The sequence below is a fragment of the Mobula hypostoma genome, chromosome 3, assembly GCF_963921235.1.
Source record: "Mobula hypostoma chromosome 3, sMobHyp1.1, whole genome shotgun sequence".
Lineage (NCBI taxonomy): Eukaryota > Metazoa > Chordata > Chondrichthyes > Myliobatiformes > Myliobatidae > Mobula > Mobula hypostoma.
Window position 1 is genome coordinate 3,589,575 of NC_086099.1, and position 26,956 is coordinate 3,616,530.

General features: G+C 44.0%; 1 protein-coding gene across 5 annotated transcripts in view; it reads right to left on the minus strand.

Moving 5' to 3' along the window:
- pias2 (protein inhibitor of activated STAT, 2) overlaps positions 1-26,956 on the minus strand; it is a 111,325-nt gene that overhangs the window by 2,605 nt on the left and 81,764 nt on the right. For 3 of the 5 annotated variants that reach the window (XM_063042574.1, XM_063042576.1, XM_063042577.1), the window contains 4 exons: positions 20,758-20,938; positions 17,878-18,014; positions 11,893-11,930; positions 1,568-5,279 (listed from right to left, as the gene is read on the minus strand). In XM_063042574.1, coding sequence (XP_062898644.1) covers positions 5,082-5,279; positions 11,893-11,930; positions 17,878-18,014; positions 20,758-20,938 — 554 coding nt within the window. In that variant the 3' untranslated portion in view covers positions 1,568-5,081. Of the gene's footprint in view, positions 1-1,566; positions 5,280-11,892; positions 11,931-17,877; positions 18,015-20,757; positions 20,939-26,956 lie in introns of those variants that run through there. The other 2 variants (XM_063042575.1, XM_063042578.1) reach the window with 2 other exon arrangements.

A 26,956-nucleotide genomic window follows, 5' to 3' on the forward strand; every position in this document is an offset into this window, starting at 1 on the left:
ACAACTTAAAGAGTTAACCACACTACCAAGAGATCTGGAGGTTCCTTTTAGGGGAGACTGGGTCAGATCTTTTGAACTTCAACCCAGTGGCCAATCATTTCAATTGCTATCCCCATACCCATATGTCAGTTTGTAACCTCTTTTGCCATGATGAGGCCACTGTCAGGGTAGAAAAGCAACACCTCGTATTCTGTCTAGGTAGCAGCCAACCTGATGGCATGAACATCAATTCCTCCTTTCTGTAATTCCCCCACCCCCTCTCTCTTCTTCTACTCCCCATTCTGGTCTCTTACTTCTTCTCCTCTCCTGCTTGTCACCTCCCACTGATGACCCTCCTCCTCCACTTCCTCCTATGGTCCACTCTCCTCTCCTATCAGATTCTTCTTCTCCAGCCCTTTACCTTTCCCACCCACCTGACCTCACCTGTCACCTTGGAGCAATTCTCCTCCCCCTCCCCCACCACCTTATTCTGGCGGCTACCCCCTTTTAGTTTTTAACATCCTAGAGTTAATAAACACAAGATTTCCATGTTATGGATTGTGAACTCTTCATCAGGACTGGAAAGAAAGAGTGAAGATGCCAGAATAAGGTGGAGGAGAGGGGAAGCAGGACAAACTAGAAGGTGATAACTGAAGCCAGGTGGGTGGGGGAGGGGGGACGAATCAGAACCAGGTTTAATACTGGCAAATACCATGAAATGTGTTGTTTTGCAGCAGCAGTGCAGAGTAATAAAAACAATAAATTACATTATATATGTATATAAAAGATAAATCAGTAGTGTAAAAAGAGGGAAAATATCGAGGTAACACACATCAAAGTTGCTGGTGAACGCAGCAGGCCAGGTAATATTGAGGTAGTGTTCATGGCCCATTCAGAAATAGAGAAGAAGCTTAAATGTTGAGTGTGTGTCTTCAGGATCCTGTATCTCCTCCTTGATGGTAGCAATGAAGACAGGGCATGTCCTGGGTGATGGGAGTCCTTAATCACAGATGTCACCTTTTCAAAGTGCCTATGCTAGAGCAGGCTGAGTTTGCAACTTTCTTCAGCTTTTTCTGATCCCGCGTTGTGTCCCTTCCATACCATTAAGTAAGGAAGCTGGGAGGTGATGGGTAAAAAAAGGCAAAAGAGCTGGAGAAGAAGATTCATTTATTACCAAGGTTCATGAATCTGATAGGAGAGGAGAGTGGATTATGGGAGAAAGGGAAGGAGGAGAGGCACCAGGAGGTGGCAATAGGCAGGTGAGAAGAAGAGATAAGAGGCCAGAGTGGGGAATAGAAGAGGGAAGGGGGAGAGGACTTCGACTATTTATTCATCTCCATAGATGCTGAGTTCCTCTAGCATTTTTTTTTGTGTTATCCCAGAATTAATGTCTTTTCCCCAGGGTTGGGGAATCAAAAACATGAGAATTAGTTTAGAGTGAGAAGGGAGAGATTTAATTTTCCACCCAAACAAACAAGTTGCCAGAGGCAACACACATAAAAGTTGCTGGTGAATGCAGCAGGCTAGGCAGCATCTATAGGAAAAGGTACAGTCAACGTTTCGGGCCAAGATCCTTTGCCCTGGTAGTACAGGAGCCTAAACTCAACATTTCAGAAAAACAAATTCTTCCCCACTGCCATCAGATTTCTGAACGGAGAATGCAACCATAACATACTACCACTGAAATTTTCTTTCTCTTTTTGCATTATCAAAGTTTCTTTTTTAAAATATATACTTTCTATTGTAATGTAGTTTTTAATTACAATGTACTGCTGCCGCAAAACAAATTCCACAACGTGCCAGTGATATTGAACCTGATTCTCATTCTAATTGATTTATTATAAAGCAATTAATAGAGAAGCAAAATAGTCTGATTCAGTGCAATGTGACACAATCTTGCATTAAATGCATGTGTTAAAGAATTGATCACAAATAGCCAAGTGAGCAAAAAATAATCATTTTTCCTGGAATTCTACATACTTGCCTGAGTCTTCCCTGAAGGATGGTGTCTGAACTACAGTGAATATAATTGTTACATCTTCTAGCACTGTGAGCAGTGAGATGTGATCCTCTTTAGCCTGAGTTGAATACAGTACTTACACCAAGGTTCATAACCCAGATCATTTATTACATTGGTTTCAAATGCAATGCATTCAGTTTCTGAAGGGCCAGATGGAATTTCCTAATGTAGCATTTTCCCACAACCTATGGATTCCCTTTCAAGGACTCTTCATCTCATTTTGGATTTTGAATTCACATGTGCACAGTGTGATACAATACTGCCGAGCTTTTTATGTATAGAGGAAAAAAGGGCACTGATCTTTTATTTAAGTCACGATAGCCACCATGGTAGTACAGTGGTTAGCACGATGCTTTTACAGTTCAGTGTGTCGGTGTTCAGAGTTCAACTCCGACACCCTTTGTAAGGAGTTTGTACATTCTCCCCCTGACCATTGGGGCTTCCTCTGGGTGCTCTAGTTTCCTCCTACAGTCCAAAGACCTACCAGTTAGTACTTCAATTGGTTATTGTAAATTGTCCTATGATTGGGACCATTTCTTTTTAAGCTGTATATCAATGATTTAGACAATGGAATAGATGGCTTTTTTGTCAACTTTACAGACGATACGAAGATTGGTGGAGGAGGCAGGTAGTGTTGAGGAAACAGGAAAGCAATAGACAGATTAGGAGAATAGACAAGAAAGTGGCAAATGAAATACAATGTTGGAAAATGCATGGTCATGCAATTTGGTAGTAGAAATAAATGGAAGTTATTTACTAAGCAGGGAGAAAATCCAAAAATCAGAGATGCAAAGGGACTTGCGAGTCCTCGTGCAGAACACCCTGAAGGTTAATTTACAAGCAGAGTCAATAGTGAGGAAGACAAATGCAGTGTTAGCATTCATTCCAAAAGGTCATGAATACAACAGCAGGGATGTGATGCTGAGGCTTTATAAGGCACTGGTGAGGCCTCCTCTTGAGTATCATGAACAGTTTTGGGCTCTTCATCTAAGAAGAGATGTGCTGGTGTTGGAGAGGGTGCAGAGGAGGTTCACAAGATTAAATCCAGGAATGTAAGGGTTATCATACAAGGAACGTTTGATGGCTCTGGGTCTGTACCCACTTGAATTTAAAAGGATGAGGGGGGAATCTCATTGAAACCTTTCGAATACTGAAAAGGCTAGACAGAGTACAACCTAGATGTGGAAAGGACTTTTCCCATGGAGGGGGAGCCCAGGGCAAGAGGCCACAGCCTTAGGATAGAGGGGTGTCCATTTAAAACAGAGATGTGGAGATATTTCTTTAACCAGAGGGTGGTGAATTCGTGGAATATGTTACCACATGCAGCTCTAGAGGCCCAGGTCGTTAGGTGTATTTAAATCAGAGCTTGATAGGTTCTTGATCAGACATGGCATCAAAGGTTACAGGGAGAAGGAGGGGAAAAAAGGAACAGCCATGATTGAATGGTAGAGCAAACTCTATGAGCCAATTGGCTCAATTCTGCCCCTATGTCTTATGGTCTTATAATGTCCCTTATTGTCAAGAAGCAAGCAATAATCACTAACACTAAAAATGATTATACCTGCAAAAATAATGGTAAGACTGGGCTCCTTTTCTAAAAAAGGACATCATGGCATTGAAGTGGGTCCAGAGGAGGCTCACAGGAATGATTGGCTCAATGCATGAGAAGGGCTTGATGGCTCTGGGCCTGTACTCGCTGGAATTTAGAAGAATGAGGGAGCAATCCCATTGGAAACTATCGAATAGTGAAAGGACTAAATAGAGTAGACATGGAGAGTATATTTCCTATAGTGAAGGAGTCTAGGAACAGAGGGCAGAGCCTCAAAATAGAGGAACATCCATTCAGAAGAAAGATGAGTAGGAATTTTTAGCCTGAGGGTGATGAAACTGTGGAATTCATTGCCACAAACAGCTGTGGAGGCCAAGTCATTGAGTATATTTAAAGCAAAGGTTGATTAGACAAGATGTTAAAGATTAAGGAAAGAAGGCAGGAGAATGTGGTTGAGAGGGATAATAAGTCAGCCATAATGGAATGGTGGAGCAGTTCTGCTCCTGTTTTAAGGTCTTAATCAAAGGTTGATAGGAAAATAGGAAAGCTGAATATCAGCTTATGGCACAACCAACTCTACAAAAAATGCCTTATTGTCAAGTAGCAAACAATAATCATTAACATTAAAAATGATTATTTATTCCTGCACAAATAAGTCAAAGATAAAGATGAGTTTAAAGTATCAGCAGTCCTACAGGTTATATTGGCATTACATTATCTGTGCAAAACAATGACTGGTGGAAGGGATGTTTGAAATTCATTTCTTTGCCAGCCTTAAGTAATTGTGCACCATTTTAAAATTAGAAAACTGTTCAGACTGAAAAAAGAATGGATACCATATAAAGAATTTTTTTTTGCCATCCTGGAAACATGATACAAGTTTATAAGAAATTTAATCATTAAAGAATTAAATTTCAGAACTGATTAATACAATGCCTTATCCAAAGATGTTAACTTCTGGCTCAGTTATTGCATTTGAGTCAGGATTTACAGTATTTATCCTCAACAACAGGATATGGTTGAGGAGTGGCCAAGGATATAATGCTTTTCACAATTCAGCACCAATGATTCAAAGTTTCATGGAGATAATGTATATTTAAAAGAGAGCTGTGGATAGCCAGGCACCTGGCCGAAGAAAAAATAATCACTGCTATTTTCACTTGTGGTCGTTAATAAAACATTACATTAATTGCAACAGAACAAATGTCAGTTTTTTCTTGTCTTCTGCTTTCATTGTACCGCAAGTTCACTTTGGTCAGGTACTTCAGGCAAGATTTCAGACTTAAATTCTCAATTTTTGTCGTCCTTTCTTGTTTCCATACCCATATAAGGGAGGGTCGTACAGGGCAAGTCTCACTGAATGCTGATAGTCAACAAGGCTCTTGGTATTTAAAAACAAAAATAAAGAGGCAGCCTTGTGAAGAATGTCCAGGTCCTTGGCTGCAGCATGATTGCCATTTCCCCATTCCTCCTCCAATCCCACCCCTCCTGTTGCAGCAAGTGAATAAAAAAAGATAAAGTCCGTGAAAGCAGTCAGTCTAAAGAGATGATGTCCGGGATGCTGCCGGCTGGTGCCCCGCCTCCTGCTACCACCCCGGTTTCTGTGCGGCTGCTGCTGTTGCCCTCATGGTGCTGAGTGGACGAGATGATGCTTCCGCCAACGGTGGTGGGCGTCATTGTCGGTGCTCCCACAGCAGAAGAGAGATTGTCCAGGAATATAGATTGACAGTACTGCATTCGAGGAAATAAAATAGTGAACACCTCCCCACAGCTGAAAGCTCTCAAATAACTTGGCAACAGAACTTGGACAGCCCTACAGTTTCTAATAAAGTTCCCTATCATAAAACTAGTGTTTGGCTCAGTACATGGACCCAAGTGTAGATGTGAAATCAGGGCTCATCAGTCACACCATAATTTCTAAAACCCTAAATATCCCATTTGTATTACTATTAATGTTGCTTACTTTAAAATGTTGTTTAGTCCTAAAAAAAAAAGACCTGCTGATCTATTATCTTACTCATTACCAAATGGTGAGCACTGCAAAATTATGCACAACTTGGAATGGGTACAAAAAGAAAAAAAAAAATGCATCACTTTGGATATTAAATTGACCAGAACTTTCAAAATTAGCTTTACAATTTACTAAACAGATAGCAGTTTTGTTAAGTCTCAAATTATAAAGCAATTGTTAGAACAAGATGTCTATAAGATGAAAATTTGCTTATTGTCTAGTTTTAACCAAGAACTAACTAACTGACCACTGGAAGGAAAGTCAAAATTAAGTAGGTGTACTAAAACCAAGAGGCAACTATACTGAGTAAAAAGCATGCAAACATGTTCTAAAAATGCGGGAGAATTCTGAATTCCACTTTCCCTTTAACTATGCATAAATATTATTTAATTTTAAAATCTTTCATCTGAGCCTTCATAATTTTGACCTTGCATAATTTGTGAACAAGAATGCATTAGGCGTCTCTGCCATGCCAGAGTTTGCAGAGAGGTGCATAATTAGAAAACATATCTAGTAAATACAGAGAGCTGGAAACACTCTGTAATTCAGGCAACAGGTGCAGAAAGGAATAGAATCAATCAGAAACAAGAACCTGGTTTCTCTCCCCAGAGACGCTGCTCATCAGCAGAATATTGTTTTTAATCTTAGATTTCTAAAAACGACAGTATGATTTATGAAACTAAAATATGAAGCTGCCCAAAAAAAAACTTAAATACACGGATTGTTTGGAGCAAAAGACTGCAGATAAACACAGCAAAAACAAGTGGGTTCAACATTAACTTTTCATCTCCAAAGCACAATTTCAAATCCAATCCAATTAATGTAAGTATCCTAATATAAACCAAGTTCCTACAACACAAAGTTATCCCTGAATTCCAATTTTATTTGGGAGTGGGACAGAAAGGGTTTCTGTAGGACACAAAACATTCTAGCAGTGACATCAAGTTGCTGTTCTGAATTTACGACTAAAACATCTGGTCACAGAACATTATTGGGAGCTTTGTTCTGCTGGAGAAACTGGCAATAAGTACTTAAAATGACAAACTTCCATTCCTCTACATTCATAAAGTGGAGGAAGTGAGTGAATTTATATTCCAAAGCTGACCCACGATGTCTTCTTGCTGCAGATGTTAGTTTGGAGTGAGTGCCCACCCTTGAAGTAGATTTATGGGTTAGGGAAGGGGCTCCCAATCTGGGATCTGTGGACCCTTTGCTTAATGGTACTGGGCCATGGCGTAAAAAAGGTTGGGAACCAGTGTTAGGGAAAAGGAAATACCAGCACATTTCTATAACACCAAGATAAAGCTTTTCTCCAAATCAACACTATTTCCCTCTTATTCCCCCTGCCCCAACCCCACAGATGGCTGGACTTGCTTGGATTTTTTTTTTTCTTTGGAGCGATGGAGGCTGGGGGAGATCTGACAGAGGTTTATGATTATAAGAGGCATAGATAGAGTAGACAAAACTTTTTCTCAGGATTGAAATGTTTAATACCAGAGGGCATGCGACTAAGGTGAGAGGAGGTAATTTCAAAGTAGATGTGGGCAAGTATTTTTACACTGAGTAGTGGGTGCCTGGAATGTACTGCTTCAAGTGGTGGTAGAAACAGATACATTAGAGACTTTTCAGAGATGTTTAGATTGGCACATGTGTGTAGGTGGGAGTATTTGCTCACAGGGTGTGTGTAAAGCATCTAGTGCAGTAGTGTAGTAGTGCATGCTGCATGCCGCATAGTGCTCTCTACTTGCTGCTCTCTGCCTACAGATATTGCCACTGGTTAGCCTTCTTAATAGAGGGTGAAAAGAGGAGCCGAGTGTGTACGCCCCCTCCTGCCAGTACGGAGCCTCTCCTCCACCAAGACTCCTGAAGTGCCTCCTCGGGGCCACACACAAAACTGGTTATCTTATGGTCCCAGGCTAAACTACAGGGGATCTCAGAGCAGCAGTGGGCCCCATAGACGTGGCATGCAGGCCCACCACTGTGTGGATACTGCGTCAACCACTGTCCCAGCTATGGGCAAATATCCCCACTGCCTTATGGTAAGTCTGTTGAGACGAGGCTAAAGGAGCACACCCTGACAGAAAAGCAATGCGCTGGCAGCGCGCAATAGGCGGGCCTTAACAGACAAAGGACCTGGCAGCCTCCTGCAGCCAAGATGTGGGACCGGTTGTCCTGGGATCACCCTTGCCACCAGGATTTACCTCATCATGGTAAAGATAGTGCTACTGGGGATGGCACTTTAAAATCTTCCTTGCGCAGGTCTCCACCTCTGACCACGGTGAACAATACCTCGACCTTACATATAGTTGAAGTCTGATGGCGATGGGACATCTGGCAACTGGAGCAGGTACGAATGGACTGGGAGCTCTTAGTCAGAACCCTGCACGGCAGCAGCACAGGGTACTTGGTCGCTAGCAGCTGGGACTAAGTGGCAGCTGTATTCGGCAGACCCCTGTGCGACTGAGCAGCCCTATTTACGGACAGCACTGCTCACTCCAATTGGGGGAGGGCCTAGAAAAGGTGGCCTAAAAATTGCCCATTCAATCACTCACCTGGATAGGTTACTGTGCCTATCAGGTTATTCCACTACTGCGGTCAAAATAAGAAACAATACAACCTAAAACAGGCAACATGGAATGTAAGGACTCTCCTGGACTCGTCTGGCATCTCTGACAGACCTCACCGGAGAACAGCCTTGATCACTGCTGAGCTGAGGCGCTACAACATCGACATTGCTGCCCTGAGTGAGACCAGGCTCCTGGATGAAGGCTCTTTAACAGAGGAAGGGATGGATTACACCTTCTTCTGGAAAGGTTTCCCCCCAGGTGGACAACATCTCCATGGAGTAGGATTGGCCATCAAGAACACCTTTCTACCAAGTCTCACAGAAACACCTGTTGGCATTAGTGAAAGACTAATGACCCTCCATATCCCCCTGGCAAAGGAACGTTATGCCATGCTTCTCAGTGCCTATGCACCAACTTTGCCATCTTAGAATGAGGCCAAGGAAGGCTTCTATCAGACATTGAATGAAGCTCTTTGCCAGATCCCTAAGAATGATAAAAATCCTTTTGCTTGGGGACTTCAACGCTAGGGTGGGACAGAACAACAGGATATGGAGTGGAGCGCTAGGTAGGCATGGTATTGGCAAGGTGAATGCAAATTGCATGAGGCTACTTACTCTTTGCTCTGAGCATAACCTTACCATAACCAACACCATCTTCCAGCAGAAGGCAAAATATAAGACCTCGTGGATGCACCCTCGCTCTAAACATTGGCACATGATCGACTTCATCATTGTGAGACGTAGTGACATCAAGGATGTTCTTATCACCCATGCAATGAGAGGTGCAGAGTGCTGGACTGACCACCGTATGATTGTGGCCAAGCTCCATCTGAAAGTGCGTCCCCTACTTGCGGCTGCAAAAACCCAATAAAGAGCAGCTAAATTGCAACCGCCTGAGAAACACAGAAGCAAGAAGTGAGTTTCGACTCATCCTAGCTGAAAAACTAAGGGAGCTGGAACCTTGTCTGAGCTCAGAAAATACCATGGAACAACAGTGGACCTGTATCAGCTCTGCGCTCTATGAGGCAGCAGCCCAATCCATCAGCCATAAGAGCAGGAACCACCAGGGCTGGTTTGACGATAACTCAGACATCATCCACAACTTGCTTAAGGACATGCACAAAGCACACCGGGCAGCCTTAGACAACCCTTCATCCACCAGCATCAGGCAGCATTGGCAAGCAGCTTGGAGGAAAGTGCAAAAGGCAATATGGGCCATACAAAATGAGTGGTGGACTGAAAAGGCACATGAAATCCAGTCCTTTGCCAAAAATAATGACATGCATAATTTTTACAATGCTGTCAAAACCATCTACGGCCCAATAAATCGATGCGTTACTCCCCTGAAAACAGCAGATGGTCTAACACTTCTGAAGAATCAGAATATCATTCTGCTGAGGTGGGCTGAGCATTTTAACACCCTGCTTAATCAAGACTCTGACGCCGACCCCACCATCCTGGACGAACTACCTGAACTTCCTCCCATCCATGACCTCAGTCTACCACCAGCTTTCCAGGAGGTTCGATCAGCTGTTCATTCCCTTAAGAACAACAAGTCCCCTGGCACTGACAATATCCCTGCTGAGTTACTGAAGAACGGAGGGTACATGTGTATGCGCACCCTCTACCAGTACATCACCAAGGACTGGACTGATGAGAACATCCCACAGCAATGGAGAAATGCAAACATCATTGTCATTTATAGGAACAAGGGTGACAAGGCCATCTGCGGCAATAGTAGGGGCATATCACTCCTTTCTGTTGCTGGAAAGGTCCTGGCTAAGGTGATGCTTCAGAGACTCATTAGCAACGTCACCGAGTCAATGCTGCCTGAATCGCAGTGTGGACTTAGGAAGAACAGGAGCACGATCAACATTATCTTCACAGCCCGGCAGCTTCAGGAAAGGTGCCAAGAGCAACACAAGGACTTGTTTATGACCTTTGTCGACCTCTCCAAAGCATTCGACTGTGCAAAGAGAGTTCTTATGGGATATCCTCCTCAGGTTTGGCTGTCCCAATAAATTTGTTAACATCCTCCGCCAGTTCCACGATGGGATGACTGCTCAGTTGACCATAGGAGGACAACAGTCCGAGCCCTTCCTTGTATGCACGGGGTGAGGCAGGGGTGTGTGCTAGCGCCAGTGCTCTTTAACATCTTCCTCTTGTGTGTTACCAAGCTTCTCCACAACGAGATTGAGGACAGCAGCGGTGCGGCAATGGACGTCGGATTAGATGGCAACCTCTTTGACAACAGGAGGCTCCACGCAGCCACCAAACTCCGTAGAGAGCGGGTCCTGGAGCTGCAGTATGCAGACGACTGTGCTCTTGTGGCCCATACTCCGGAGGATCTTCAGACTGTCCTTGCCGTGGCGGTGAGAGTGTACAGCCGGATGGGGTTGACTGTCAATACCACCAAGACAGAAGTGGTTTGGCAATGGAGTACCAGTGTCCCACCCACTCTACCTGCCTTCACTGTTGGTGATGAAAAGCTGTCAGCAGTGCCATCTTTCAAATATCTGGGGAGCATTCTCTCTGAGGATAGCGGCATTGACAACGACATCCAGAGCCGCATTAAACAGGCATCAGCTGCCTTTGGGAGACTTCGGCGTAGAGTCTTTCAGAACAAGAGCCTTCGTCCCTCCACAAAGGTCGCCGTATACCAAGCGGTCTGTGTCACCACCCTCCTTTATAGCTGTGAAGCTTGGATAACCTACAGCCGTCACATCAAGTCCTTGGAGCGCTTCCACATAAGCTGCCTCCAGCGCATCCTGGGAATTACCTGGTGTGAGCGGGTGCCTCACACTGAAATACCTGTAAAGACCAACTGCAGGAGTATAGAGGCCGTGATCACCCAGCGTCAGCTGCAGTGGCTGGGGCACGTGATAAGGATATCCATGTCGGTTACCCCACAGAGTGTTATACAGCCAGCTACATCATGGTCGACGCTCAGCTGGAGGGCCGAAGAAGCGCTGTAAGGATCAGATGAAGAATGCTTTAAGGAAGCGCAGGATCAGACCCGAGGACCTGGAGGATGTTGCTGCTGACCGTACCACTTGGCGACAGCTGTGTAGGGACAGGGTTTGTATTCTGGAGATGGAAAGAACAACCAGAAGACAGCAGAAGAGAGCCAGGAGAAATGCAGCCATGGTTGCCACCACTACTACATATACATGCAATAGAGCTTGTGGGTCCAGGATAGGACTGTATAGTCAAAGATCTCACCGTTAAAAGAGTGGACGTCGTCATTGGATTTCAATGGACAACCGAAGGTTGGCACATGAATGTGAGTGAAATGAAAGAATACGGACATTGTGTAGGCAGAGGGGATTAGTTCAGTTGGCAATCTGAATACTAATTAATTGGTTCAGCACAACATTGTGTCCCAAAGGGCCTGTTCCATGTTCTAGACGACTGAACATGAGCAGGGCCATTAGATTTACAGCAGCAATCATCACTGATGGATCTGCTTAATGTTTCATAAATAATCATGTCAAACTGCACAAAAAGGAGTAGGGGTTGGGGGTCCAGTCAGTGGCTAAGAGGGAACATGGAGAAGCACCAGGTAAGCACAGTGGAAAGGCTTTAGAGTGTCATGAGAATTGCCCTCTCAAATTTCAAAATAAAACAAAACTTCTTGCAATGTCACACTCCGGCTGATAAATAACTCAATTGCTACAGAAACCTTCAATGGGGAGAGCAAACTTTTTAAAAACTTTTTCCCAAGATCTCTACCAGAAATTCTACAAAAAGCTACATTCTATACAAACCTGAGGATCATTCTGAAACAATGAGAAGAAGTCCAAATCTGAAAAAAAAAATTGCATTTCCAAATCAGAGAAAGCACTGTAAGACTTGAAATACAGAATAAAATCAATATCAAGTTCATAGCTCCCAGAAAGTGTCTAGGGTTCACAGGGTAATTAAGAAGGCATATGGCATGCTTGCCTTTATTAGTTGAGGCATTTAGTTCAAAAATCAGGAAATTATGTTGCAACTGTATAAAACTCTAGTTGGGTTGCATCTGGAGTATTGCAGACAGCTCTGGCCATCCCATTATAGGAAGGATATGGGGACTCTGTACAGCGTGCAGACAAGGTTTACCAGGATGTTGTCTTGACTAGAGAGCATGTGCTATAATGAGGTTGGACAAACTTGGGTTGGTTCCTCTGCAGTGGCTCAAGAGAGATCTGATAGAGGTTTATAAGATTATGAGAAGCACATACAGAGTAGATAGATGGTATCTTTTCCCCAGGGCAGGGTTAAAATGCCTAATACTAGAGGGCATGCATTGAAGATGGGGGGGGGGGGTAATTTCAAAGGAGGTGAGAGGGGCAAGTTGTTTTCTTTTAAATAGAGTGGTGGGTGTCTGGAATGCGCTGCCTGGGTGGCAGATACATTAGAGACTTTTAAGAGATGTTTAGATAGGCACAATAATGTGAGGAAAATGGATGGACATTGTGTAGGCATTAGAGATTCGTTTAGTTGGCCACTTGATTATAATTTAATTGGCTTGGCACAACATTGTGGGCTAAAGGGCCTGTTCTTGTGCTGTACTGGTCTATGTTTGATATTCGTAAGTAATTGGATAAAATGTTAATTCATTCATACCAACTAAGAAATTATATCACAAATTGGTATTCAGTGATCACAACTGTCATTAAAATGGATATCAACTATATAAAGGTTAATGTTAATGTTAAACACCCACCATGACTACCTTCAGCACCTTGCACCATCAGGTGGTTAACTGAGATTGTCTCTAGACACTTTTAAGAAAAAATTACAAATTTAGTAGAGAGGTAAAATGGATAGTCAATGCATCAGACCCATTTCCTTTTACATATACTGCCTGACCCGCTGAGTTCCTCTGGCTCCTTTGTGTTTTGCTCCAGATTTTTAGCATCTGCAGCCTCTTGTGTCTCCAAAACCACTAAGCATAGAAAAAATAACCAAATGCTGGAGGAACATCATCTATGGAGAGGAATTAAACAGTCAATGCTTCGGGCCAAGAACCTTCATTGGGACTGGAAAGAAAGTGGGAAGAAGACAGAATAAGGTGGTGGGGAGAAGGGAAGGAGACCAAGCCAGCAGGTGGTCTATGAAACTAAGTGAGGGGAAGATAATGAAGTAGGAAGCTGGAAGGTTTGAGGAGGTTTACAGAAGGCAGACGATAAAATATTAGAAGGAAGCAATCAATAGAATTCGTATATTGTGTATGGACAAAGGTAGACACTTTGATCTCAAGTGCCTTTTATGCTGTGACTATTCTGCAATTTAGACCATAAGACATAGGAGCAGAATTACGTCATTCAGCCCATCAAAATTGGTCCGCTATTCCAACATGGCTGACATCGTTCCCCTCAACCACATTCTCATGCAGTCTCCCCATAACCTTTACTAATCAAGAACTTATCAACCTCTGCTTTAAATATACTCATTGATTTGGCCTGCATAGACATCTGTGGTAATGAATTCCACAGATTCACCACCCTCTGGCTAAAGAAATTCCTCATCTCTGTTTTTAAATGGATTTCTATTCTGAGACTGTGCCATCTGGTCCTAGACTCTCTCACTATAGGAAACATCCATCCCACATCCACTCTGTCAAGGTCTCTCAATATTTGATAGGTTTCAATGAGATCCACTCTCATTCTTCAAAACTCCAGCGAGAAAAAGACACACTGATTAGGAAAGGCAGTGGAAAACCTCTACCTGACAAATGTGATTGAGCCTTTTGAAGTGATGACCAAGAGCAATGATGAGGGCAGGAGGGGTAGATGTGGCTTACATGGACTCTATCAAAGCTTATGGAACTCAGGTTAAACTAACCAAATGGATATAACATTGGCTTGGAAGAAGAAAGCAGAGGTAGTTGTGGAGGGTTGTATTTCAGATGGGGGGTGGTGGTGCTGTGGACAATGGTGCGCCACAGGGATCAGTGCGCACCGATCACTGGACAACAAAGTAATCAACAAGAGAAAATCTGCAGGTGCTGAACTCCAAGCAACACACACAAAATGCTGGAGGAACTCAGCAGGTCAGGCAGTATCTATGGAAAAAAGCACAGTCGACGTTTCAGGACAAGCCTTTGGCAGGACTAGAGAAAAAAAAGCTGAGGAGTAGATTTAAAAGGTGGGGGAGGGGAGAGGGAAACACCAGGTGATAGGTGTAACCTGGAGGGGAGGGATGAAGTAAAGAGCTGGAAAGTTGAATGGTGAAAGAACCAAAAGACCATGGAAGAAAGAAAAGGGGGGTGGGGGGGAGGAGCAGCAGAGGGAGGTGATGGTGGGCAAGGAGGTAAGGTGCGAGGGGGGAAAAGGGGATGGGAAATGGTGGTGGGGGAGGGGGGAGGGTTGGGGGCACTACCAGAAGCTCGAGAAATCGATGTTCATGCCATCAGGTTGGAGGTTACCCAAAAGGAATATAAGGTGTTGTTCCTCCAAACTAAGTGTGGCCTCATCACTACAGTGGAGGCCAGGGATAGACATAGCGGAATGGGAAGTGGAATTAAAATGGGTGACTACTGGAAGATCCCACTTTTTTTGGTGGATGGAGAGTGCAGAAAATGACCCAAACAGACTCAAAGGTGTTTCTATCAACTTGTGCTTCTCTCACCCCTCCCCTCACCTTTTAAATCTACTCCTCAGCTTTTTTCCCTCCAGTCCTGCCAAAGGGTTCAGCCCAAAACGTCGACAGTACTCTTTTCCATAGATGCTGCCTGGCCTGCTGAGTTCCTTCAGCATTTTGTGCGTGTAACAAAGTCATTAACACGGCACTGTCTGCAAACTCACAAAGCAAAACTGGTATCAATAACCAGTTATCAATAAGAGGGCTATCAATAATCTATGATGAATGTATGCTACAAGAGGATCTGGACCAACTTGGGAAGTGGGCCAAAAAAAGAGCAAATGGTATTTAACTCTGACAGTACAGAGTAAAAGGTCAACCATGATGTCACTGAGGCCACACAGGGCCCAATGGCTCACTCCTGTTTCTGGTGTTAACTAAAACCACAAATTTCATAGTAATTGTTACTGCAACTAGAATTACAGAAATGAAATTTCACATTTCATGTAATTTTATTTTATTTTTAAATTTTTATTCAGAGATACTGCATGGAACAGGCCCTTCCAGCCCAATGAGCTGAAACCAGCAGCCCAACAATTTAACCCAAGCCTAATCACAGGGCAATTTACGATGACCAATTAACCAGTACATCTTTGGAATGTGGGAGGAAATTGAAGCATCTGGAAGAAACCCACACGTTCACAGGGAGGAATGTACAAACTCCTTACAGACGATGTCAGAACTGAATTCTGAACTCCGACACCCTGAGCTGCAGTAGCATTGCGCAAACCACTGAGCCATGGCGCCCACGGTACTTGAATCACAATCCCAAAGTTTCCTGATAAGATTCAAGTCTGTGTCAATGGGCCAGAACTAACTGCTGGAGCAGTAACTGAATTACTACCTTAATACTTCACATACTGCTGTGAAGCTCATCAAATTCAATACAGAAATTCTAAGCTCAAAATTTCTCCATCAGTGTTTGGGAGATATTAAAACTACAGGCACATAGAGAAAACAGGTAAAACCGTGTTAGGATTCATGGAACTCATAGGCTGTTTGTCCCACTCCCATCAGGGAGGAGGCTACATAGCATCCATGCCAAGTTCACCAACCAGACTCAGACACAGTTACTGTCCCCAAGCAGTAAGGCTGATCAACACCTCCACCCACTAACCCACCCCAACCACCACTACTTTATCATTTCCAGTCAGACACTCCTGTGCCTAGTGTCACTTTATGGACAGACAATCAATCTATATATTTAAGATGATAAGACACATGAGTAGAATTAGGCCATTTCATCATGGCTGATCCCGGATCCCACTCAACCCCACACACCTGCCTTCTCCCCATATCCTTTGATGCCCTAACTGATTAGGAAATGATCAACTTCCACCTTATACGTATGGACTTGGCCTCCACTGCAGCCTGTGGCGGAGCATTCCACCCATTTACTACTCTCTGGCTAAAAAAATTACTCTGTACCTCTGTTCAAAAGGGCCGCCTCTCAATTTTGAGACCGTGACCTCTAGTTCTGGATACCTCCACCATTGAAAATATCTTCTCACATCCACCCCATCTATTCCCTTCAACATTTGGTAGGTTTGGTAAGTAGAATCCCTATGCATTCTTCTAAATTCCAGCTAAACCCTTCAATCACAGAATCATCCTCATGAAGGAGCTTAGAAGGGATATTAGCGCCTAACTGTGACTCTTGCTTGCATCTTCAGAGACAACTCTATTTCTACCTCTAATATCTTTATTTTTCCCTTTCAGGGTTCTTTTGAAGACCCTGACCTGGAGTTACACGCAGGCTTCGGTTCTTTGCGGGAATGGGACCCGTTCTCGGGGTTCCACGACTAGCTGTTATACGACATGCCAAGGGTTTGGCTTGAGAGTCTCACTCATGTTTGGAAACCCAAGATCTCGGGGCTCTGGAGACGGGCGGATTGAGGGTCGGTGTCACAGCGGGAGACTCCTGTGTCGTTGGGAAGGCCGGAAAATCTTTCACAGTGGGCCCGAAGACCCGAGGTCTTTGCGATCTTCGGACTGAGAGCTTGAAAAAAGCGATGAAACGGACTGTTGTTATGTCTCCTGCTCGCTGTGAAAATGGGGGGGGGGGGCACCTCCCTCTCCCTTATTTGGGAGAGAGAGAGAACCTGTGGTTTGTCAAATGCCGGATGAAATGCGAAGCCTTTGGGGTAACTTTGGCCTGTGTCTCTGCTATTACTGAGCACACGCTTGGGTTCGGTGACGATACCGATGTGCTTTTTTTGCTGGTAGGGGGAGGGGGATCGCTGCTTGCTGCCGCTTATGCGCAGGAGAGGGGAATTGGGGAGGGACTTTGGGGTTCTCAAACTGTCGTTCATTCTTTAGGGCACTTCTCTGTTTTCGTGGATGTTTGCAAAGAAAAAGCATTTCAGGATGTGTATTGTATACATTTCTCTGACATTAAATTGGACCTTTGAACCTCCTTTGGACTCTCTCCAATGACAATACATCCTTTCTGAGATATGGGGCTCAAACCTGTAGACAATACTCCCAAGTACAGCCTGACTAGTGTCTTATAAAGGCTCAGCATTATCTCCTTGCTTTTATATTCTATTCCCCTTGAAATAAATGCCAACATTGCATTAGCCTTCTTTACCACAGACTCAACCTGTAAATTAACCGTCGGTGAGTCTTGCACAAAGACCCCTATGCCCCTCTGATGTTTGAACCTTCTCCCCATTTAGATAATAGGCTGCACTGTTGTCCTTTTACCAAAATGTATTATTATACATTTCCCAACAGTCACCTTACGTGCAGACACTCCTGTGCCTCGTGTCACTTTATGATATACAATCTATGTACATAAGGTATCTGAAGTATTTACATTTTTTTTGTGCTTATTTGTGCTGCATCGGATCCGAAGTAACAATTTTTTGTTCTCCTTTACACCTGTGTACAGTAAATGATGTTAAACAAGCTTGAGTGGAGCAGCTTAATACAAGACATGACTGGTTAAGGCCAAGTCCGGCATGTTTACTTTTGAACTTACATACAAGTCCTATGAATTCCCCCAACACCATAAACAAATGCAGAAATACTCCCCGTATGACACTTCTTCAATAAGAAGAAAGCTATGAGTAGGCAAAAGAAACAGGAGAAATTGACAAAATGGCATTCTATGTAGTGCTTACTTTGAATCTCAGGGGGAAGAGCTGCCATTGTTGAGTGATGGAATGTGGCTGGATAATCTGCTAACTGAGGCAGGAAACTTGTATCGACACTTGTAACATTTGGCAACCGAACGGAAGACGGCTGATAAGCCAGAACACTGCAATAAGGAAACATTTTTAAAAAATCAGTTTTTCCATAAATATTGATAATTTATTAACAAGTTTTGTCATCAGCTGGCCTAGTGAGTAAGTATGGTATAGAGAAATTTTCAGTTCAATCCTCACAGGGTCCAATGCCATTCAATGTCCAATAGTCCCTCTTACAACATGTACAATATTACATGTTGAACAATGTGAGTACATCAAACACTGAGAATTGTGACACTAAATAAAAATAAATGTCATGGATCGTCTCAAGCTCGACTGCAAAAGGAGGAGCGTTGGCAATGGGGTTAGCAACCCCATCCCATAAAAACCCAGAGCTACAGAAATGCCAACAGAAGCTCCAAAGACCTCATCCCTGGGCAAGGAAGAATACACCAAGATGGGCTGCACTGAGGAAAACATGAAAGACTGGCCCAGGACTGAGGGTTCTACCAAGCTATTGACAGAGCCTCTGCTGCAGTAGGGGTGATGGGTTTAAGTACACAAGTAAAACAAGGCGAAGTTAAAATGATGCTAAACAGCTACTCCTTTGTTCGGCTTGAGAATCCGTTCGGAGTTGGAAGCCTAAGTTCTCAGGGCTCTGCAGATGGACGGATCGAGGGTTGGCATCACGGCAGGAGACCCGTACGTAGTCAGGGGAGTCGGAAAATCTACTGCTGTGTGCCCAAAGGCCCAGGATCTTTGGGGACAGAGCTCAGAAAAAGCGAGGTAACAGACTTTTAACATCGTAAACCAGCGAGTTGTTGTTGTCTCCCCACTCGCTGGGAAAAACGGAGACACCTCTTTCCTCCTTATTAGGGAGAGAGAGAGCCTGTGGTATGCCGAATGCCAGGTGAAATGCAAAATCTCTGGAGTAACTGCAAGTGTGTCTTTGCTATTGGTTTGCTCATGCTTGAGTGCTCGGTGGTGAGCGCTGATGCAGTTTTTTTGCTGGGGGGGGTAAATGGTGGATGTTCAGATTAATTATTTTACACTGGTATTCACATTAGGGAAGTTGATAGCAATCCAGCTGTCCTAAGGAAATCATGGCCTCAGCCAAGTTAACTAAAGCAAAATAATAATAATGAATGAAATAGTGGCACTAGTCATCACAGACTTTTAACATTAGAGAGCTTCCAGAACACAGCTTTAAACAGAGGAAGGGGACTATGAGAATATCTATAGAGTTCTCAGTTTACAAAATGTGCCATTGCATAAGAAAACGGAGTAAATCGCTCGATATTAAAGTGAAGGGGAAAACTAATAAACTATAAACTAAAGCAACATACACAAAACAGCTGGAGGAACTCAGAAGGTGAGGCAGCATCTATGAAAAGGAATAAATAATTGATGGGCTGAAACCTCTCATCAGGACTGAAGAAGGGTCTCAGCCCAAACCATCGACTATTTACTCTTTCCCAAAGATGTTGCTTGCCCAGCATTTTGTGTGTGTTGTTTTGGGTTTCTAGCATCTGCAGATTTTCTTGTGTTTGTGAATTATAAACTAGTTACCTGCACATCACGTCCAGAAATTACATTTCTTAATATAGAAACATAGAAAACCTACAGCACAATACAGGCCCTACATTGTGCCGAACACGTCCCTACCTTAGAAATTACTAGGTTTACCAACAGCCCTCTATTTTTCTAAGCTCCATATACCTATCCAAAAGTCTCTTCAAAGACCCTATCGTATCCGCCTCCTCCCCATTCCACGCACTCACCACTCTCTGAGTAAAAAACTTACCCCTGACATCTCCTCTGTACCTACTCCCCAGCACCTTAAACCTGCGTCCTCTTGTGGAAACCATTTCAGCCCTGGGAAAAAGCCTCTGACTATCCACACGATCAATGCCTCTCATCATCTTATACACCTCTATCAGGTCACCTCTCATCCCATTTGTCAGGAAATTACAAGTTTGATAGTTCCAAGTGTAAGGGGGTTTCATCTTTTATGTTACTGCGGAGGCTAATTAAATCAAAGAACAAGTCCAAAGTCTACAGGTCTGTGGAGGGCTGTTCTGGGGTTAAAGGACTCTGTATGGCGGGTAGGAGGGAAGAACAGGGCTTGTTTTGCTGCTTGTGTTCTGTGTTGTTCTGCCGAGCATCATGTGCATGCCATGCTGACAGGCTGCCCTCTGCACACCCCTGCGTGTTTATTTATTGAGATACAGCGCGAAGCAGGCCCTTCTGGCCACTGGAGCTGCACCACCCAGCAACCCGATTAACCCCAGCCTAATCGTGGGACAATTTACAACCTTCTAACCGGTACATCTTTGGATCGTGGGAAGAAACTGGAGCACCCGGAGGAAACGCGCGGATTCTACCGGGAGGATTACAGACTCATGACAGATGACATCAGAAGTTAACTCCACACTCTACAACCCAAGCTGTAATAGCGTCACACTAACCTTTACACTAGCATGCTGATTGTTAATGCAAACATTTCACTGTATGCTTTGTGCACACGTGACAAATAAACTTGAATCCTGAATGGACTTGCAATGTAGAACTTAGCTGTAATGTTATTCTTTACAAGGATAGAGACAGGATCAGCTGTAGTGCTCTCTCCCACAAATGAATAACAATTCTACTCGTTAGCTCCACAGAGCATTTGTACGGTACATGTAGTTAGATTCAGTAGCAGTGATGACAGGGACAAAGGCAGGCCCTGGAGAAACAAGTCCGTTAACTGGGAACAAAGAACAGACAGCTGTTTAGAATAAAAGCAAGTAGTACAATAGAAATCCCACTAACCTTTTATTGGCAGTTTCTTCAGTGTCAGAAGGATATATGCACCTTTTTTTCAGCGGAGGTTCTTCCTCCCCTTCCGAGGAGGAACTATCAATTGTCAGATCTATGACCTCAACTTTTTTATTGCTACTTGGTTCACTGGTTGGCACAGCAGAACCAGTCTTGTTGGTGACTGTCGAACCTGCTGGAAGTTAAACAACTCGATTGCTACAAGGCCAGTAAAAACAAACTTAAAATACTACAGATCTAATCACATTAAATACAACCCCTGTCAGTACATTAGACACATTGTTTACCTGATCTGTAAGTGGCAGTAAGCAGCACATACCAGTCGTGCACCGGTTTGTGCTTTAGGTGCTGCAGGACAACTCCATGACTGAAAATGATACGGTCAAATCTACCACAGCACTGGTTAGGTGATATACACAGAATGCTGGAGGAATTCAGCAAGTCAGGCAGCATTTAGAGGAATAAACAGTTGATGTTTCAGGCCAAGATCCTTCATCAACTCAGGAAAGGAAGGGGGAAGATGTCAGAATAAGAAAAGGTGCGGTGGGAAAGGAGAACAAGCTAGGTGATAGGTGAGATTAGGACGGAGAGAAAAGCTGGTGGGGGGGGGAGAGATGAATTAAGTAGAAAAGGTAAAGGGCTGAAGGAGGAGGAATCTGATAAGAGGGGAGAGTGGACCATGGGAGAAAGGGAAGGAGGAGGGACAGGGGGGAGATGATAAGCAGATGAGGAGAAGAGGTAAGAGGCCAGAATGGGGAACAAGAGAATAGTGGGAAATGGTTAGGTGATAGCAAGAAACTATTCGAATAGTTGAATCCAAAACAGTCCTGACGAAGGGTCTCGGCCCGAAACGTCGACTGTACCTCTTCCTAGAGATGCTGCCTGGCCTGCTGCGTTCACCAGCAACTTTTGCGTGTGTTGCTTGAAAATGAGTTGTAGGGTTTCAGCAGATGGGCTGAAATATTGCACTGGATGTGAAACAACATGATCTTTGCGATGAAAAACAAATAGAACCCAAAGTTCAAAGTAATTTTTATTATCAAAATATGTACATATCACCGTATACTACCCTAAGATTCACTTTCTTGCAGGCATTTACAAAAGAACAAAGCAATGCAATAGAATTTATGAAGAACTAACTTCGCTATGGATGGTCCCAAGCCTGGCTGTGAAAGGAGGGGGATAGGGCATCCCGTAAAAACCCAGTGCTATAGAAATGCCGACAGAAGCTCCAAAGACCTCATCCCTGGAAGAGGAAGGTACACCAAGAAGATGGGCTACACCTAGGGACAACCTGAAAGACTTGGTCCAGGACAAAGGACTCTGGTGACCTGCTATCGGCAGCCAACGTCCTAGTAGGGGCGATAGGGCTTAAGAAGAAGATGATAATTAATAAAGACTGACAATCTATTTGCAAAAGACGACAAATCATGCAAATAACAAAAAAAAAGTTGTAGAGTCCTTGAAAATGAGCCTGCAGGTTGTAGAGTCAGTTCAGAGTTGAGGTGAGTGAAGTTATCCACACTGGTTCAGGAGTCTGGTAGCTGTATCTGAGCTTGATAGCAAAACAAAAACAAAAGCTGTGAAATAGTCAGCAGGAAGAGTGCACAGTACTTGAGGATAAAATGATGGCAAGTGTTATGAAATACTGGAAGGGTGCGCAGGACCTGAGGATGAAACGAAGCAAGAGTTATAAAATAAGTGGCAACAGACAGGACAATGAATTTGAAGCTGGAAACACAAAATAGATTTTTCAATTCTTCCCTATTCACCTTCACACTTGCTACTCTACCAAAATTGGGTGGCAGAGTGGAGATATGTCTCTACCAAAGGAGGTGTAAGGGACTTCTTCCCTCTGCTAGCTTGCAGAGCACCCTTGGACAAGGCGTTGCACCTGCTTAGCCCCCCACCCCCAACCAGGATCACATGAAGCCACGACAGCAGGTACAATAGAATTTCACAAGTCCTGCTTATGTAACCACTGACGCCAGGTAGACAATCTCTAAAGAGTATTGATAATGGCTGGGGTCACCTGTCTTGTAAAGACACTGTACAGAAAACGACAATGGCAAACCACTTCTGTAGAAAATTGCGCCAAGAATGATCATGATCAAAGACCATGACCAGCTGCATCATAATGACAACGATGATGATGATGATGAAGAGCCTACTAAGGGTTCAAAATTTAAAACTCTTCTGTTTAATGTTCTACATTCTATTCGGAAAATGGAGGACTATGTAGCGGGAAATGGTTAACTGATTTTGGAATGGGTTAAAAGATTGTCACCACACGGGCCAAAGGGCCTTTACTGTGGTGTAATGTGCTATGTCCTATGTACGGTTAAATTTCACCTGACTAGGCCCACAAGTTGTTCCCCAACACTGGCCTTTCCTGTGAATTCCTCCTCTTACAATTGCCCCTGCACTGATCCACATGGCCGGCTTCCTTCCAATTTACTGAAGGTCTTAGTAACTTTCTACCACTGGAAAAAGCCTAACCAAAGAGAAGGTTGAACATTTGACTTAGAGGTCATGTTAATCTGGAGAAGTAACTTTGAAGAAATAATTGATAGAAAATAGTCCTGTTCCAGCATATCCAATTACACATATTATGAAAAAACTGCCAGATTATACTTGAAAAATTACAGCTTCCACCATTTTGCAAATAAGCATATTAGTGATAACTGCTCATCAGAACATGATTTTTAGCTTCAGACAGAATCCCAGATGACACCAGTGGATAGATGGAAGAGAGAAAACTACCAAGGGAGAAAAATGGATGAAGCCCACCCCCAATTCAGTGGTGCCAGAATGTTTATGAACCCTGCAGAATTTTCTCTATTTCTGCATAAATATGACCAGATCTTCATGTGTCCTAAAACTACATAAAGAGAACCCAATTAAATAGATAACACAAAAAAACTTACTTTTTAACAAAACTATAAAAGTTTATTTACATCACAAATACACAAGGTACAAACATTCAGTATTTACATGACAGTGAGTAGACTCAGATTAAAATATGGTTACTACTGTCTATAAAACATTCAATACCTTGGGGGGCCCACCACTCCCAAAATCCCCCAATGTGCCCGTTGCAACCGCATGTTCCCTCTCCAAGGACAGCCAGGCACAAATGTATCCTTGGAAAAGGAAAGGAGCAGGCAGCCCCTTGAGAAACTCAGAGAAGGGCTGCAACCTCTCACACTCTGTGTAAGCATAGTACACCAACTCCTCCAGCCCACAGAATGGACAGCTAGATGGGATGTCAAGTGAACCTGCCCAAAAACCTGTTGTATGGTACTGCCCAATGCAACACCTTCCACCCCAGGTCCCCAGTGTACAGGGGAAGGACACCTGCATAAAGAGACTTCCACTGGGGACCTCCTCCATTGCCAGATACCACAGAATGCCAAGGCCAGTCCGGTCAGCAGACAAAGGCAAGGAAGTGAAAGGTGTGCAGTAGTAGAAACACTTTGGAGCGTCACAGAACAGCACGGTGGGTATCCCCATGTGAAAACTCACATTATGTGGGACCCTCTCCCATGTGGTCTCCTGAGCACGTCGTGTGGTGGTGCAGCTGGAACCCCTCCACTTCCCCGCGACCTTCTGACACCCAATGTAATCGAATTGGGACCAGTCCTCCCAGCAGTGAGAGCACCGTCCAATGGCGCAGAAGCACCCTGCCTGGATGAAGCCAGACCCCATACACTCCACAGTTTCTGGTAGAAGTGGGGTAATTCCCTCAGAGTGGCATAGCTGATACTGCTTGTCGGTGTTTGCGTGCCCTCCTGCAGGCAGTGTCCCCGGCGCAGAAAGCGTATCACCAGCGTGTACCATCTTGGAGGATTGTCACAGATCATGTCTCTCTGCAGGGTCCTGAGGCGGAAAGCCGCCAGCTTCATGCGCATGCACACCAAGGACTGGGTGCCTTCTGTGACCAGAAGACTCAGGACCATCGCAGAGACCCAATGCCTCCTTTTGCCCCAGAAGTCGTCCACTAGCCTCTTCTGGGTGGGACCAATGCAGTCAGTTGAAACCATACCATGGAGGCAACCAGCTGATTGCTAACTAAAGCCCTTCCCTGATATGAGATCACACAAAGGAGGGCTGACCAGTGCCACAGTCAGGCAGAGATTTTTGTCTCCAAATCCTGCCATTTCGCCAGCCAGGCCTCCTCCAATGAGCTCATGCAGACCCCCAAGTAGAGGAGGTGCATGGTGCTCCACGCAAATACTCTCAACCTCTCCGGTAGGGAGTCCATCTGCCACTGACCCACCAAGAGGCCTGCACTCTTCTCTCAGTTGACCCTTGCAGAGGATGCAGCCAAGAAGACCTGCTGGCAGTCTCACAGACTCCGCAAGTCAGCTGGGTCAGTGACCACAGGGAGGGTGTCATTGATGTAAGCCGACAGGATGACCTCCATGTCTGGTTTGTGTAGAACCAAATCCATAAACCTCTTGTGGAGAAGGCACAGGAATGGCTCCACAAAACCACATACAGCTGTCCCGACATGGTCACCCCTGAAGTATTCCCCTCCCAAAGCACAAGGGCACTGTCAAGAAACTGTTGACCTTAATTAGGCACTATTCATAGTCATACTTTATTGATCTCGAGGGAAATTGGTTTTCGTTACAGTTGCACCAACCAAGAATAGAGTATAAATAAAGCAATATAAAACCATAAATAATTAAATAGTAATATGTAAATGCTAGGAAATAAGTCCAGGACCAGCCTATTGGCTCAGGGTGTCTGACCCTCCAAGGGAGGAGTTGTAAAGTATTCACCCTAGGATTGGGCATCCTGCAAAGGTGCAATGCTGAAGGAGGTGAAAAACAAACCATGGGTAACAGTAAAGGACCTGCAGAAATCTCTAGAACTTGCTAAAGTCTCTGTTCATGCGTCCGTAAAGAAAACACTGGTCAACAATGGTGTTCATGACAGGACACCACAAAACCACAGCTCTCCAAACATTGCTGCATGTCTCAAGTACACAAAAGACCACCTGTATGTTCTACAACACCTCTGGGACAATGTTCTGTGGACAGATGAGACAACAGTGGAACTTTTTGGCAGAATTGTACATTGCTATGACTGGAGGAAAAAGGGCACTGCACACCAACACCAAAACTTCATCCTAACTGTGAAGCACGGTGGAAGGAGAATCATGGTTTGGGGCTGCTTTGCTGCCTCAGGGCCTGGACAGCTTGGAATTGCTGAGGGAACAATGAACTCAAAATTGTATCAAGACATTTTACAGGAGAATGTCTGGATAGCAGTCCATCATCTGAAGCATAATAGAAGTTGGATGATGCAACAAAACGATGACCCAACAGACAAGAGTAAATCAACAACAGAATGATTTAAAAAGAAGAAAATTTGTGTTTTAGAATGGCCGAGTCAATGTCCTGACCATAATCTGAAAGAAATGTTGTGGAAGGGCCTGAAGCAAATTGTTCATGCAAGGAAGCCCAGCAACATTCCAGAGATGAGGCAGTTTGGTACAGAGGAATGACCTAAAATTCCTCCAAGCCAATGGGCAGGACTGATCAACAGTTGCTGGAAATATCTGGTTGAAGTTATTGCTGTACAAGGGGGGTCACATCAGTCACTGAAAACAAAGGTTCACATACTTTTTCCAACAAATACATATACGATTCGATAATTTTTCTCAATAAATAAATGAACAAGTAAAATGTTTTCTCTGTTATTCATCTAACTGGGTTCCATTTATCTAGTTTTAGGACCTACGTATCATATTTTAGGTCATATTTATGCAGAAATAGAGAAATCCTACAGGGTTCACAAACTTGTACATTGCCTCAGCCCATAACTAGTGCTCACCAAAGTAATACAGACAGTAATGAAACCACCAGCTCAGAACTAGTCCTGAAAGACAGACACTACTGAAACCATGAGCTCAGAACTATCGCTGAAATACAAACACCACTGAAACCATCAACTCAGAGCCAGTGCTCAAATGTAGACACTACTGAAACCATCAGCTCAGAACTAGTGCTCAAATACAGTCACTACTGAAACTATGAGCTCAGAACTAGTGCTCAAGTGTAGACACTACTGAAACCATCAGCTCAGAAGCAGTGCTTAAGTATAATAAGAAGTTTGTACAGGCTAGGCAGTCATACAATCGAGCAGAGAGACAGGCCAGAAGAAACCATAACATCAAACTCAA